Source organism: Diplotaxodon limnothrissa, linkage group LG22, assembly GCF_057381915.1.
Source record: "Diplotaxodon limnothrissa isolate DT_005_m linkage group LG22, D_limnothrissa_male_GT1.1, whole genome shotgun sequence".
In the NCBI taxonomy this organism is placed as follows: domain Eukaryota; kingdom Metazoa; phylum Chordata; class Actinopteri; order Cichliformes; family Cichlidae; genus Diplotaxodon; species Diplotaxodon limnothrissa.
The window spans coordinates 21,287,762-21,304,207 of NC_140616.1; the positions used below are offsets into that span (position 1 = coordinate 21,287,762).

At 40.8% G+C, this 16,446-nt stretch overlaps 2 protein-coding genes across 6 annotated transcripts in view; one reads left to right on the plus strand and one right to left on the minus strand.

Annotated features, from left to right (window-relative positions):
• Positions 1–489: 489 nt before the first annotated feature.
• On the minus strand, positions 490–12,834 carry pdk4 (pyruvate dehydrogenase kinase, isozyme 4). Its single transcript, XM_085345858.1, has 11 exons — positions 12,484–12,834; positions 12,094–12,235; positions 10,364–10,435; positions 9,507–9,691; positions 8,256–8,345; positions 7,868–7,945; positions 6,282–6,358; positions 6,087–6,185; positions 5,739–5,852; positions 2,634–2,747; positions 490–2,320 (listed from the first exon to the last, which is right to left on the minus strand). Exons 1-11 carry the CDS (start codon positions 12,599–12,601, stop codon positions 2,177–2,179), a joined length of 1,233 nt encoding a protein of 410 aa, XP_085201984.1. The 5' UTR covers positions 12,602–12,834; the 3' UTR covers positions 490–2,176.
• Positions 12,835–15,855: 3,021 nt separating this feature from the next.
• Positions 15,856–16,446, plus strand: part of dync1i1a (dynein cytoplasmic 1 intermediate chain 1a) — a 63,140-nt gene continuing 62,549 nt past the window's right edge. For 2 of the 5 annotated variants that reach the window (XM_085345761.1, XM_085345760.1), the window contains exons 1-2: positions 15,856–15,963; positions 16,222–16,339. In XM_085345761.1, coding sequence (XP_085201887.1) covers positions 15,856–15,963; positions 16,222–16,339 — 226 coding nt within the window. Of the gene's footprint in view, positions 15,976–16,221; positions 16,340–16,446 lie in introns of all 5 variants that reach the window. The other 3 variants (XM_085345758.1, XM_085345759.1, XM_085345762.1) reach the window with 3 other exon arrangements.

Consider the following 16,446-nt stretch of genomic DNA (forward strand, 5'->3'; position numbering starts at 1 on the left):
TTCTGTACAGCTGTGTACTGTATTTATTCTTATTGTATTCTAATTTTTGCGTCATAACTTTTGCACTGTCCACTTCCTGCTGTGACAAAACAAATTTCCCACGTGTGGGACTAATAAAGGTTATCTTATCTTATCTTATCTTATCTTATCTTATGCACCAAAAGTGTCTGCTGCAGCTTTTCAGTACTGGCATGTCAACTTTATAAGTAAACAAACAGTGTCAACAGTAGAAAGGTTAAATCCAGGCGAACTCGTGCCCCAGCACGTTGCACAGTCGAACACGGAACAAAGCTAATATTTGTGCTGTGATATTTGTCTTCACTTGTATTTCTTAACTTTCTATGCCAAGATTCACAGCAGAGATCCAAACCAAGTGTCTGACGTAGCCTTCTGATTTGCCTGTGTTCATATTCTGTAGAGGGAACATTGTTAGGATGACTGAAGGACCAGGACCCGAGTGGCCTAATTCTAAAAATATACCAGTGAGGATTACGTCGGAGAAAAGGTCTTTGCTTTTATTGATCTTATACTTAGTCTTACTCTCTCTTATCTTTCAGATCGACCTTGCATAATCCTGTATTTGTATGATGATGGCAGTAAACTGTAAAACAGAACAGAGTGACACAAACAAACAAAGAGAAACCAAACTAGAAAGGAGCACCGCATTTGTGGGCACACAGAGGAAGCTGCAAAACAAGACAGCCTGTTCTCGGCCTCTATTGGAAGGCGGCCACAGAAAGCCAATGGACTGCGTCTATTATGGCGACTTACAAACAGCAAAGTTTCCTAAAACGAGCTGTGGAAAAAGAGAAGGGAGACTTTAAGAGGGCGGTAACAAATGGGAGCTGTTTACAGACTGTAAACGGTTTCATTTCTGTTCACCGACTGTTCAAATGAACAACAAAGTGCAGAAGCATGAAGTGGATCTGAAGAAACGATACACTGAGAGGTGACAGGAGTTTATTTTTTTAATTTCTACATTCACTGGTCCTCTTGGTGGTGAACCACAGACTCAGTGCAGGGACACTTGGCCTTTGAGTGACACTTATAGAGTAAAAGGTGAAAACTGCACATCTATGAATTCAAGGGAAAACATCACATAAAGGTTAAAATATTTTCTCAACATTAAGTTCCCAAGACAAACTTAAAACTAAATGGATTGAATATAAAAGTATGTCTGGCAGCTAATGGCTTACATCTTACATAAGGTCCTCTCTCATCTGTTTGTGTTGTTCCTACGTGCCTCCAATACTGACTGTATCATGTCAGGCACAGATAACAGGGTGAAGACTTACAGTGTGTTACAAAACAGGGAGCTAAAGTACAACTTCCTGCAGAAATTGTACTTCCCATTAAACTTCACACATACTTTAACACTTTAAAATCACTGTAAAGGGAACATTCGCAACTATTTTTCACCCATCTGACCAGGCATGATAAATTTCTCCACTCATTCCTCTGCATGACTCGACTTTTCAAACTCCTTTCAGCTCGCATAAAGACACGAGGTACATAATTAGTGACACTGAAAATCCTCCAACACACACAAATGTGGCATCGCAGCAAAAATAATTTCACATTTGCTGTTGTTCACAAAGAAACGCTGAAAGCTGTGTGAACGAAGCAGCGCTGCATATTATAGCTGATCGTTGGAAACAGACTTTGCTCCCTTTGTGTTTATGCGGCAGTCAGCGAACGCGCCCCCGTTCCGCTCAAAGACACAAACACTTCAGTCGGCTGTGGCTGGCCTTTTTTAAAAACAAAAAACAAAAGCGTTTAACCTAATGCACAAACACAAAATACTTGTGATTTTAATAAACCAAACGTCTGGATTGTGAATGATACTAATGTTACATAAACACAAAGAGGACTTTTTTTCTGAGCGTAATCACTGAGGTAAAAAGGAGATTATTAATTGTTCCATTCCCATTAGCAGCACATTTTGTGGGGTGAGCTTATGTTACGTGACGGCTGGTCTGAAATCAGATTCAGGTTTAGGTTTGTTACTGCTTTCTTCATACCAACAATAAACTTTTGTTTTTTCCGCCCTCCCTCAGGGAGAGAGAAGAGTCCGCGACAAAAATCCAAGTCCAGCAACACGCTGAAAGCTTTTTGGTTCCTCCGACATGTGCTCTCTTCTTCTTAATTTTCCTCATTCTCCTTCCTCAGTCTGACATCACCCGCTCGTCTCATACCTGCCGAGCTTCTTTGGATCCTTGCTGGGCATGCACCAGTCATCGGCCTCTGTGGTGGACTGGTAATGCCGCAGGGCCGACTTGTTGAAAACAGGAAGTCTCTCCACAGACTCTGAAGACAGGGCCTAGTGATAGAGCATGGAGGGGAACGCATTACTGGAGTCTAACCACACCCCCGCCCACCCTGCTCTCCTGCCGAGGTCCATGTGTGTCTAATTAGAACTCAGTAGCCTGTTTAAACGACATCCCTCGATCTCCAGAATGTAACCTTGTAAATTATACTAACAACATTTCTGTATTAAATAGTTACTCTGCATCTGCCTCCACTCAGCCTATCCAGTACGTCCGGCTAACAGCATGCAAGTTTGTGAACTCTGCACCAACTTGGCCTTCAACGTTATTTTTTGACATTATGTGTTAAGGTGGAGCTGTTCTCACCTTCAAGTATATGACCGCTGATGTGCCATAACCCTCCATTGAGTAGAGCTGCAGGTCTCCCTGGAAATACTTGGCGTACAGGCGGGAAATGGGCAGGCCATAGCCGAAACCAGCCTGAATAAAGGTCGGGAAAGCAGAAACATAACAAGGTTACACTGTCTTTATAGATTAATCTAAAACTACTCCAACATTTAAAAAAATAGCAGAGTCTCTCATGGTTAGAGTTTAAACCAGTGAACCACTGCTGACTGCATTTCACGGTGTAATAAGCTCATTTGCAGCCATGTTTGTTTGTGTAAGTGGTTAAAACAGGGTGAATTAGACTCAGGTTTACTCCTAATGTCAGGTTTAAAGGCAACACCTTTTTTTCTTCTAAATATTGCTTAACACAAAGACACTGCAAATATTAAAAAACACCAGAATAATCATAAAAGCACCTCCAAAACAAAGAAAAACTAAGAACAATCCAGAATTTTGAAAATTATATTTAAAAAACTCTCATAAAAGCTTGTCAATAAAGGGAATTTTTACTCTATTTTACCCCTTGAAAGCATACTGGGAGTGACCCTTTTCTAAACTGAGTGGTTTCTGTGATATTTCAGGCCTGTTTGCAGAACCAAATGACAGGGTTTGCCACAAACGTTAGTGAGGGTGGTCTCTGCCTCTGCAGCTATTCTTGGAAAAAACCCAGTCGTTAAACAGTCTTTATTGATTTGTGCTGTCATTAAGGTTTCAGAACCTATCATTAAAAGGTACAGGCAAGGTCATCAAATGTTGTCTTTAGCAGAGATTTAACAGACAAAAAAGTTTCCATTATAAGTTACTGGACGTTTGTAGCCTTCCACAGTTGTGCAGGTCTAACATCACAGGCCCAGTCACCTTTGTTGTCTAGCTGAGACCCAGCAGAGCTCCATTCACCCACATTGAAGTCCACAATTTGAACGATAAAGACACAATTTTTTGTAGTTTTGCCTCTGTGCACCACCACAGTGCAGTTTAAATTAAATTATCGAGATGTCATTGATGTGCAGACTTTCATTCACTGCGGTTCACCGAAGAAATTTGCATTAACTGGTTAGGAATTACAGTCATTTTCATACATAGTATTGCATTATAAGAGGCCTAAATTAAGTGGATAAAGCTGTTTAATTTTAAACATAAGAAATGCTTTTAAAACTCCTCTGTAGTCAATGACAGCCTGAAGTCTTGAAGCCATGAACATCACTAAATGCTGTGTTTCCTTCCCTGAGATCTGCCAGGACCTTATTGCTGCTGTTTTCAGTTGCTTGTTTTTTGCTTTTTGGTCTCTCTGCCTTCAGTTTTTGACTTCACTAATTATAAAGCTTGCTCTGCTGGACTGAGATCAGGTGACTGACTTGGCCATTGAAGAATATCCCATTTCTTTGGCCTGAGAAACTCTTTGGTTGCTTTTTGCAGTCACTTCATCAATAAATGCTAGTGACCCAGTTACACTGGCGGCCACAGATTCCTATGTTATGACATTCCTTCCACCATGTCTGACAGATAATATGCTATACTTCGGAATATGAGTGGTCTCTCCCTCTCCATACACGTCATGTTGATCTTGGTTTCATCTGTCCAAAGATTTGTTTAAAACAACTGAGAAGGCCTTTTTTTAATAGATATTTTCTGGCAAAATCTAATGTGGTCTTTCTGTTCTTGAGTTTAAACACCAGTTTGCACCTTGTTGTAAACCCTGAGTATTTCAATTCAATTCAATTTTATTTATATAGTGCCAAAGCACAACAAAAAAGTCGCCTCAAGGCAATATCATGAAGATATGTTAATTGTAGACTTTAATGTGTATAAAAATGTGTATAATTTCATTCTAAAATTGTTGTTAACCTCCATTAATTAAAGCTGAAAGTCTACACTTCAATCACATCCTGACTGTTTGATTTTTAAATCCGCAGTTTTGATGTACACAGGCAAAACTGCAAAAATTTTGTCACTGTTCAAAACCTATGGACTTAACTATATTTGGAAAATGACAGTGGGACAAGGATAGAGCTTTGATGAACACCACAATTTGAACAGGCAAAAACTGGCCACAGTACAGGTTCTGTTTCAGTGGCAGAAACAGAGGTAAGGTATTTTTTTAGTTTGTTTAATGGAAAACAAGAATGTTGTACTCTTAAATATACATTTATTAGTGTTTAATTGCATCTTCCAATAAATTGTTGGATTCTTAGACTTAGAACGAATCCATTAAACATACATAGAAGAAAGCACCAGTTTTTGATGCCACCATGTTCCCCCACCATCTTGAATACAGTGGCCAAGATGGAGAACACCTTTCCAACTAATCACATTTGATGTATGTGGCTAGAGACTGAATAAATTTCCACCTCAGCCTCTTCCTCCTTACTTCCGGCACCACTTCCTGAACTGAAGTCAGGGCTCTAAACACACAAACATGTGCATAAACATGCTCATTTATTCCAGATATTGTTGCAGCTACTTACTGTCAGCACATTATTAGACATGTAGCCCTCCTGTCTCCAGACAGCAGACAATGTTATAACAGCTGATTTATAGCTGATTATAATCTCATATTATGACAGCAAATGTTAGGCTTGAGTGTCCTAAAAATCTCACTTTTCCTCAGATAATCAGTTTGATTAAATTCTCACATTGAGTTTATTTGCTAAATCTAACAATGTTAGATCCACTTCAAGAAACGTTTCACTGATGCTGGCTAATAGCAGCTAACAGAGGATGATAGCTGCTAACAGAGACTAACAGCAGCTAACTGAGATTAACATAATAAATCGCAGTACTCACAAAAAAGGTCAAGATATCCTGAAAAACTCATTGAGTTTTGTGGGAATTTATAGGGCATCTTCAGAATAAATAGCCAGGGACACCGAGCATACTGACAGCTGAGCTAAACAGCAGACTAACAGCCTGCATCACTTGCTGCAAATGAACAGCAGTCAGAGTTCCTACAATAGCCACCATAGCTTCAACCCCACCACCTTCAACTTTAGGAGGAGGGGCAGTGCTACTGAGTTCTAGTAGTAAGATTTGCACCTTTAAGGACAAAAAAAAGCCTAAAAGCAAGTGTGACAGTGTTAGTCTCACCAGAGGGGCATTACGACCATTGTCTACGCGGACTGGACTGGGAGCTGTGGAGTACATGTAGCTGAAGAGACGTTCAATCTTCCTTAGAGGGACTCCGCCTCCTCTGTCAGACATCTAAAAATAAAACACAAGCATTCTGCATTTACAAGAGTTCTCTTAGTGTTTTGCCTGTGAACTCTTTATCATTTAAACATAATCTAAGAGTGTGGTACTTTGCGTATCAAGTCTGCAGGTTAGTTGTATTTATGGTATACACCCAGAGCAGACTTAGAACAAAGTACAACACGTACAGTGCTGCCTGGAGCTTAAATGTTCCAGCCTATCATCACGCATGGTGTCCTCATTTACCTTGATAGTGAGATCCTCAGTGCCCAGTGAAACACGAACTTTGATCAAGGGCAACGTCGTGCTCGTCTCGTGCATCTCTACTGTAGCTCTCATGGCATTCTGACAGAGAACACGGAGTCAGAAAAACAAGTGAGGAGACCCATGAGGAACAGCATTAAATGTCCTGTTTTTAATAGTGCGTGTTTAATACTGTACCTTGAAGAGCTCAAAGAGCATATGGTAGAGATGTGATGGCACATATACAATTTGGATGGGCTGGCCAGGGTTTTTGGCTGTGAAACATTTCAAAACATTGACCACAAGAAAACCCAAAAAACACTTTTTAAATGTATTATAACAGTCACAGATATTTAACCATTAGGGTCTTATTAAAAGGCGTGCAGCTGGTCTCTTGAATCTCTTCCTTGATAGATTAAACTCTATTTGATCAACTCTCACCATACCATGTAACAGAACAGGTGTATCTATATCATCTATATATTTAAAGAGCAGTTTCTTTTTCTGTTAAACGGCATACAGCTATCTTTACTATGTAGATATGAATGTTATGGTTCAAGTTTGGGAACCTCTAGTGTCGAGGTTTTGGCAGAGCCAGCAGACAGGTAACAGATATCTTCAGTATAAAACTAACAAAGATTATGTTCAGGAGAACAGCAGGGGCTTGTTCCGGTTCAAAGGGCTCCACGTCTATCCAAAAACTTTGGCACCTTGAGAGTTCATTCTATCAATTCTTGGTATGTCCACTCTGAGTTAAATACATGCATAAGTAGAAGAAGAAAGCCAACAACGACGGTGCTTCGGTATCAGGATTTGCAACAAGTAATGAGCAGAGCCTTTCTTATCCAAATTGTGACTCTGTGCCGCAGAGTTAGAAAAACTGAGACTACAGATTTTATTCTGAGCTGAATATAACCCTGTGAAATAACTCCTGTCTCCGTCCTTATATATTAATGACAGAATGATTGTAAAGGTGAAGCTAAAGGTGTCTACAAGTCTCAATAAATCGCTGCAACTTTTTCTCATTTTCCTAGCAAAATATAAAGAAATGATGGATGGATCAAGACTTTTACACAGCACATTTTGACTATCTGCAGTCTGCATTCAAAAGTCCACAACAATCCTAAAGTCATTACACTCAAATGTACTCACAAATATTTACCTAATCAGCAGGTATTTTTTCCATCATTTGGCCCGAGTACGCCAAGTCAAATGATTGTTCATCCTAAGGCTTGCTACAGATTTGTTCATTTAAACATGGATTACAACAGTAACATGCAAGCAATGCTTTAGCACCTTCATGGAGTCACAGTGTTGTAAAGATGTGACCTGCTGATTTTATTCTGAGCTGATAATAAATCCGCAAGGTCCAGTGATCCCTGTTTCTACGCTCATGACAGCTTGATTATAAAACTGTCAAACATGCGTAAACAGCAAACATGCAACTGGGATTTCAGTGTTTGTGAAGATGTAAACTTCTGCAAGTGACCACATTCTTATACATGTTCTAGTATCAGCCGTACATTTGAGGAACTGAGTGTCAAAAGGCGACTTCAGCTGCAGCAGAAGGGGAGGAGTCAAAGATAAGAAAACTTGCCAGTGATCGTGATTGGTTAACAAAGCCTGTCACCCTGGTAACTGACTTAGAGTAACTTTCAGTTAGTTCTGTTTCTGGAACAGGAAACCCAGCAAAACTTTCCTCTCACAGATGGCAACGAGCAGAAAATCCAAGCAGCGCTACATCCTGAATTATAAAGTAAACCTTATTTTTTTAAAACACTTACAATTGACTTCTGTGATCTTCATATCTGGAGAGGTCAGGTAGTACTGCTCACACAGCATCTTCGAGGTTTCGTAGGCATCTGCAAAGTGAATCAAAACGTGACGTTCTCGGCGTCAGAAACTGTTACCACAACAAAAAAAAAACCAGACCTGCACATCCTGAAATAACAAGGGTATAGAAGTCCTCGCTCTTGTTCTCACAGTGATCATATGTGCACACGCACTATAACAACACAACACCGCTTACACACACTATGTGTGTTGACTCAAAACATCAGAGGTCAAAAGGTCACGAAGCTGTATGTACAGATGAGTGGTGGAAAACAGATAACACACAGCGTGCATGGGCGTGAGTGTGTGTGCATAGCTATGAGAAACATCATTATTTACCTTTTATTACTTCCACAACGTCACAGGTGGGGTCAATGCTGCCAATATGCTTGGGATGGGCCGGATTTACACTGCCGTCAAATATCAATGCTAAAGTAGACATATTTAAAAAAAATATATATATATGAGAGGCTCATCTGTGATACATACACAGTATACATGCTTGTTCAGCTGGAAATAAAGCCAGACTCATTAAATAGTCAGTGTGACAGCAGTGCTACACCGCTGTAAAACTGTTGTTATCAGGTTGGGCCTTGATTATGCCATACTGGTTAAAGATGTAGTAGCCAACACTAGTAGTGGAAGTCCATAATCAGCACATTGTAATTCAGGTTTTCCTCCCCTTTGCAAAAGCAGGGTCTGAATCTTTTTCTGCTACTGCAGCTTTTTAAAAAATGCTCTTAAAAATACACGAGAACACAACTTGGTGCTGAATCAGCTCATCAAGTGTAACTTAAAGCTTTTGGTTTTACTTCCACTTAACCTTCTTTTTTATTTTAGTTCTTTTTGTCTTAACTTCTAGTGATGTATACTAGCCTGGCTAAATAAGTACTGCCAGCTTCCTTGGAAATTTAGATCTCTAACAGAGCTTCAGCTGTAAAAGCTGATTCCCTTTGATATGTTTAGCACTGACCAACAATACAGAATGTAAAGGAAGTCAATGGGCTCAATAGTATTTCTTATGGTGTTGTCAACACCTATAGTATGTCTGGTATGAATCTTTATGACTTTTTACCTGTGATCTGATTTAATTTGCACACAATAACAGTTAACTCCAATGAAACGGGAACGTGTCACTACAAATTACAAGACAACATTCAGTCTGCTTATTGGAGCAACTGAAATAAACACAGAAGGAAGATTTCTGTGCTCTGGACTATCGGAGAACACTGAGAATTTACGTTCATTTCACAGCTAGCTGCTTGCCTGTACAGACCTTTGCAAATGTATTGTACCTTGCTGCATCCCAGAATGCAAAGCTTACATGGCTACAGGAAGTTTTTTAGCTCACATTCACACCATAAATGAAATGTACTGCTGTTCATTAGGAACCAGACTGAGACCAGCACCTGAGTGCGATTACCGTGTTCACACCAGACTAAACCTGGCAGGTGTGAAAACACCCTTAAACCTCATTTATTTCACTTTTATTTAAATGAAAACTTCAGAGGGCTCCTTTAATGACATGAACTGTGAATGATAACAACTGTGCGGATTAACTCACAGTTAATCACAGGTAACTATACTGACTGTGCTGGTTCATGAGCATGCGTGTGGAGATGCGGCTCATGTAGAAGCGGTCCAGGAAGTACTGAACGTTCTGGTTGGTGACGGGGTCCACGCCGAAAGCCTCCTTGTACTCCACCACCCCCTGAGCCATGGTGGGCACCACGTTGTTATGCCGGTTCCTGATGTTTACTAGAGTCTGTGTAAAGCTGGAGACAACAACATGATAAATGCATGAATATGTGAAGGGACACGATGATTGTGAGAGTTACTGCACATCAGCATAGACAGCACATCACATAGGTTAGCCATATAAGAAATCAGCTGTAGAAGTGAGCTATTATAAATGCAGTTAGTAACTTTAAGGAACTGCTTTGAGTGAAGCAATTTCAAAAAGATGGCACCTGACAAAAAGTCAAAGCAAACATCAGACGGTGAATGCACTGAATGAATAAACCAGGTAAACAACTTGTGATTAAACGTCCACTGTCCCACTTTTTCTTGCACAATGATGCCTTGGTTTTAGTTTTCAAATTCCAATGCATTCATTTTGCTCCTCCCTTAAAATCCAGTTCACTCCCTGCCAGACCGGGGTATATTTAGTTCAGCTCGAGCAGATATGACAAAAATGAGACGTCATATCTGCTCGATGCAATGCGGGGTATTTGTGATTTCATGTGAGCATGAATAACGGAACCGTATCAGGGATTCAGACAACTGCACTACTGATTAATTAACGTGTCATTACACAGATGTTGAATTAGCATTGGCCATCACTCGCCTAATAAATAATTTGATTTGTAACACACACAAAAAGCCTGGCAGAGACATTTGTTTACAGTTAGTACACATATAGTGAATAGTTTCTGCATACGACTTACTTTTTCAGGACATCCTTATCGTCTGGATCTTTTTCTAAAAAGTCTATGAGCTCCAACAAACTCTGAGAATACCTGATGGACACAAAAGAATAGATTTTTAAAGCAGCACAGTTTAATTTATCACAAATCAAAAGGGCAAGAAAGGCAATATATATTGAAAAAGAAGCATGTGAAAGAAGCTACTCTGGGCAGAATTTTGCTGTAGCTGTTGGAATATGACATAACAACATCCTCTCTTTAAATAAAAGATGATTGTTGTTGGTCTAGACCAGTGAATGAGGAAGTGCTGAGCTCATCTAGTCATGCTCTCTTGCGCCGCCTCACTGCACAAAAACTGGGTGAAAGGTAACCAGCAGTGTAGCTTCAACTCAACACACTGAGCGTGTCCCTCAAATGACCTTCCCGGCCCTCCACACTCTGCAAACAGACATCCTGTAATAGATGTTTTATGCAACTTTCCCCCAAATGCCAAAGCCTCAAGTGTCTTGACTCGTCAACACCAATAACAAACAACAGATCGATGATTTTTGCAAGCAAAGCTCAGTGGAAAAAGGACGTTACTGTCCATGAGGTACATGGCCAAATATAGTTGCTGCTGTGACTTCTATTTAAGAGTGGGGTTGTTGCCTGGGCTTGATAAGTTATACATCATCAACATGGTTAGTGTACCATTTGCAGTGTGTGATGCTGCTTTGATGGAAAAGCAAACTGCTATTTTAGTTTTTGAGAAAAGCTGGCTGAGCTCTTCAATCATGCAAACAAACAAGGCTGACTAGCCAACATCTGTAGTGTTTGCTTTGTGATGCATACAGTAAAATCTAGAGGCAGAACACACGACAGTAAAACTCCAGTAAATGGGGCCTTTTCCACTACAGGAACCAGTGCATTCCCACCACAAGGACTAGAGCTTTCTATAAGTTCAGGAACTCTAGAGGGCTAAACATGCCAAAGTGGTAACAAAGCACTTTATTTTAGCCACCATGTGAATGAAGGACATTTACAGAAGGAAGTGAACCACACCTGGCCCAACCTCTTTAGACTAGGAACAAACGTTTCAGCTGCTTTGGTCAGAGACATAGCTACAGTATGATAACAATAAAGAGATCACAGCTGTTCTTCTCACAGTCAACGTGCTAAAAGAACAACATGGTTATGAGTTCTCCTACACCTTGAAATCGGAGTGTGCATATGGGTTCACGCAATATGGAATGCTGGTACAGCTCCTCTTTGAAGGTTGTGACAGCAACAAAGCACCAAGTAGCATGCATTCCTCAAAAGTCAAAAACAGGTGCTGCTTCCTCACAGAGCACCGCTGAAGCGAGACCAGGCATATGCATTAATAATTAAGTCATAAAGCCCCATTGGGACAACACAACCATGTGAAACAGGGACTGGCTGTCTTATCTAATCCAGAACAGATCATAAAACATGTTCCCAGATCAGGTGCCAAGCGAGTGCACAGAAATCCTCTGGCTGAGAAAAGAAGAGATTTGGTGCACATCTAAAGTTAACAGTCACACAACCTAAGGTGCAGATTAGCAAAACTACAGGATGGCTGCGTGTGTGAAGTCACTGTAGATATGCAGATGCTGTAATGTGTGGGAAGTAATATTATGAGGTGATAAGCAGAGGGCATGAGTGAACTGCATGCTTTGAATGACCAGTTGAACAGTGCAGGAATCTGGGATTCATAAATATGATTTTTGTTGCTGTGCATCTGAATTTCTTACCAGCTGGTGAGGAGCCTCAGTGATGGAGTGCCGAGGAGTTTGTCAGGGAGGAAATCAATTTCCTTCATGATGTTGGCCAATCTGACAGGAAGCTCCTGGCGGAGGAACACAAAGGAGGTCTTCTCACATGCATTGGCCGAGCCTGCAGTCACATGACAGCCAACATCAGGGAGAAGAAGAAGAAAAAACACTGAGCAAGCACAAAAACATGACCTCTGTGTCATCTTTGTGGGCATATGCTTCCTTCGGGCAGTTTGTTTCGCACCTGAACTGAACTCTGACCTACGATTAAAATCTGGAAGTGTACCACTACCACAGACACACATACAAACACAAAAATAAATAAATAAATAAAATAAAAACAACAACAATTTGCTCTAGTTCACTTACCAAAGTCGATGAACTGCTTCATAGACAGGGGAGATGGAGAAAACTTAGAAAACCTATCCACTTGTTTCGGTATCCCAGCCACAAAGTTGTTTTTCAGCAAAAACTGAGCGAACTTCATTTTCCCCTCTCCCCTTTGCAGACTCCAACTCAGAAACAAACAGTCCTTTCTCTCTTCAGCACGGCCCAGTTTGACGACTCTCAGCTAGCTCGGTGTCATACCTCTGAAGAGCTTCGAGGAAACTATGGGTTCCCCGGTGTTTTTGTTCTCTAGCAGCGTCTTTGCATTTTACAGGCTGCTTTGTGCCCCTCAAATTCAACTTCTGTGCTGTGCTACGTGTGTTGTTGACTGTAGACGGGGAAAGGAGGGGGGGGGGGGGGGGGGTGCAGAGATTGACATCAGAAACAACCAATCAGAACCCGTGTTGTCCTCACTTTGGGTGGAGTCATTTTAGCATCGAGGGATGCTAAACGTGCTCTACGCGCATCCCCTACCGACGAAGTCTCTGAACTACTTATCTGATTTAAACTTTTTTTATCCTTAGAGTAAAAAAACCGACTGATTACGTACATATATATGGATGAAACCCTCAAATATCCAAACCACAAATTAAATCCTCTTTATTTGTTAAAGTTATGCGTCCGAAATGCTGAATAATTCCTGTTCACCTTTTAGATCTAGCCGTTTAAAACGCACTTCTCAATCTTGACCACACGATGGCGACGTTCGCAGTTGTGGTCAAATAAGGTGGGATTTCAACCCCTCTTCCTTCTCAGCATCATCCTGCTCGCTCTTCCTAGGGATGTATCGGCGTGCCGTGCACCTGTTCCATCTGTTTTAACCCATTTTGTCAGTAACCACACGAAAAGGCTTAACCGACCTCTTCGGTGGTACCACGGCGGCTTTGATACGGTGCCATTTGGACAGCGGTGGAGGATGTGTTGATTTGTCTTTCCCGAGGTGCAGCAGTGAGACAGCATCTTTGCCGGTGACACTTCGTTATCACAACGAGTGGACGAGGAGGTACGAGTGAAACAATAACACTATTCGCTGTACGGTTGTTTTCGGTAAATTAGGCCCCTTTTGTGTTGTTAAATGTCATTGTAACGCTGATGACAAGGCCTTAAAGGCGTCGACGTTTGTATAAAAGCTGTCACATTTGCAATTAGCTAGCAGCGAATGCCTTAATGGCGATAGCCGTCAATGGAGCACAGTAAATTTAGCTTTTCTTCCTGTTGCATATGTAGTTGTGTTTTTTATCTTTTCTGTTATGACTCTGTATGTGTCAGCTCTGTTGTGCTAATGTGTAAGAAGATAAAACGACCTACACAGCGGCAGATAGGCTTAATTGTGTGCTTAACACTCAGGTTTGGTGATAGTTTTGAACCTCTGCCTATACACTCACAAACCATTTCATTAGGTACAGCTTCCTAATACCACGTTTGACCCAATTTTGCCTTCAGAGCTAGCTTAAGTCTTTATGACATACATTCAGTAAGAGATTCAGAGATTTTGATCCATATAGATATGATAGCATCTCACATTTCCTGCACATGTCGGCTGCACATCCATAATGGGAATCTCATGTTCCGCCACATCCCAAAGATGCTCTATTGGGTTGGGATCTGGTGATTGTGGAGGGGATTTGAGTACAGTGAACTCATTGTTATTTTCAACAAAGCAGTTTGAGATGATTTGAGGTTTGTGCCTCGCCATGTTATCCTGCAGGGAGCAGCCATCAAAAAGCTGATCATGCCCATCATAAAAGAATGGGCAAGGACAGCAACAATACACCAGCACACTAAATGATGATCAGCTGGTAGTAAGGGGCCCAAAGTATGCTAAAAAATATCTCGAACACTATTGCGCCACCATTGTCAGCCTGAACTGTTGATACGAGGCAGGATGGATCTATAGTTTCATGTTGTTTAACCCAAAGTCTGATCCTACAATCCGAACGTCACAGCAAAAATCAAAATTTGTCAGACCAGGTAATAATGCTTTGTTCAACTTTGATCTTAGCTGACTGGAGCGCCACCTTGGTGTGGTCTGCTGCCAGTGTGGTCATCAACAAGGCACTTTCTCCCTGAGAACTGCTGCCCACTGGATATTTTTTCAGAAAGTTTTCTGTAAACCCCAGAGATGGTCTTGTGGGAAAATCCCAATAGATCAGCAGTTTCTGAAATACTGAGTCCAGCCCGTCTGGCATCAGTTACTATGCCCTGTTCAAACTGTCTTAAATTGCCTTTTTCCCCTATTCTGATGCTCAGTTTGAAATGCAGAGGGTCATTTTGACCATGTCTGAATGAAACTGAACTGATGGTATGTAATTGGCTGATTAGATATTTGTGTTGATGAGCAGCTGAGCAGATGTACCTAATAAATTGGCCAATCACTTATATATTGTTGCTACCACGTGCAACAGCTAATACAGGCATCAAATTAGCAGCCTGTAGCAGGCTCATAGTTCGATGAGCTCAACCAGTAGATCACATGGTGCAGCTCTAAGGGATGAGTTAAACTAAATGAAAGAATTAGAACAGGAGAGCATAATTATACAAAGGTTTTAAGAAAGCTTTGTTTTGTTAAGCCCTGGCTTTAGAACTGCACACATGGATGCCCCCATTGGTTTGACTTGGCATAGGTGGGTGGGGCAAGCATCAAATAGGAAGTTGATCCTGAAAAGCATAGGCTGAGTTAATTTACACAAGGCAAAGCTGGTTTTTCTCAAAAGGTAAGAAAATTGTTACAGGAAGTATGCTTTAAATTCCATTGAGAGCTATAGAAATGTGATGTACTACTGCAACAAAACAGCACTCTGAATGTGGTAATAATGTGGTTTATATCTTTGAAATTAAGCCCATTCACTCAGCTGTGTTTGGGTAAAGAATAATGAAAAAATTAAATAAATCCATTTTCAACCTTGTAATAGAGAACCATTGTGTATGTTCTCTGTACTTCACTCTGCCAGGATTGCTCTCTTCTCAGTATTGACCCACTTATCCCAGACACCTGGAGCTTCTACAGCTCTGACTGGGCCACTTCCCAGGTGGCATCCACTAGTAGCGTAAGGTGGGTTCTTTGAAGAGCCCCACTTGGCTCAGTAAGGGTGGCAGCTGTTCCATGACACAAGAAATATATATAAAATATATGTATTTTATATTCATATTTGGTTATGCTAACCGATATTGTTTTGGCTTTCAAATCAAAAATCCAGTTTTGAACTTAAAAATACGTCAAAACTTTTTTTTTTAATTCATTGTCTCATACAGATTTATAGCTGCCGCACAGGAGATTTTCTAAATCAATGCTTAATAGAATCATATGTAGTTCATTCTTGTTTGGTCATCTTACTTTAAGCCCCACAGGACACCATGTCGGACAAAAGCGACCTAAAAGCTGAGCTCGAGCGCAAGAAGCAGCGCCTTGCCCAGATCAGGGAGGAGAAGAAGAGGAAGGAGGAGGAGAGGAAGAAGAAAGAGGTAAGGAAAAAAGTGAGTAAATTCCCACCATCGTCACTCATTTTGTATGTTTTCCTTTTTTGTGTGCGGTTGACTGATTTTTTTGTCAGGCTGTGACACACGAACAGCATCTATGCATGTGCACAAGGTCGGTGTTTTAAGTATGGATCAAAATGTGCATGCAGCTGCATGTCTTAATCTATGATGCTAGAGCAGTGAAGCTGTTCTTTGAGTTATGATGGATAAACTGGTGTTTTTTGTTTTTTTACTTATCCGGAGCAGACAGAAAGCCAGCAGAAGACAGAAGCGACCCCAGAAGATTCAGATTTAGATCGCAAGCGTAGGGAGACTGAGGCCCTGCTGCAGAGTATTGGGATCTCACCAGAGCCTCCACTAGGTATGCAGTATTGTAATAAATGAATACTAAAATGTTCTTTGACTCCTTTCACTGAAATGTTTACTAGAACACTTACACCAGAGAATAGCTTTTTTGTTCAAAAACTA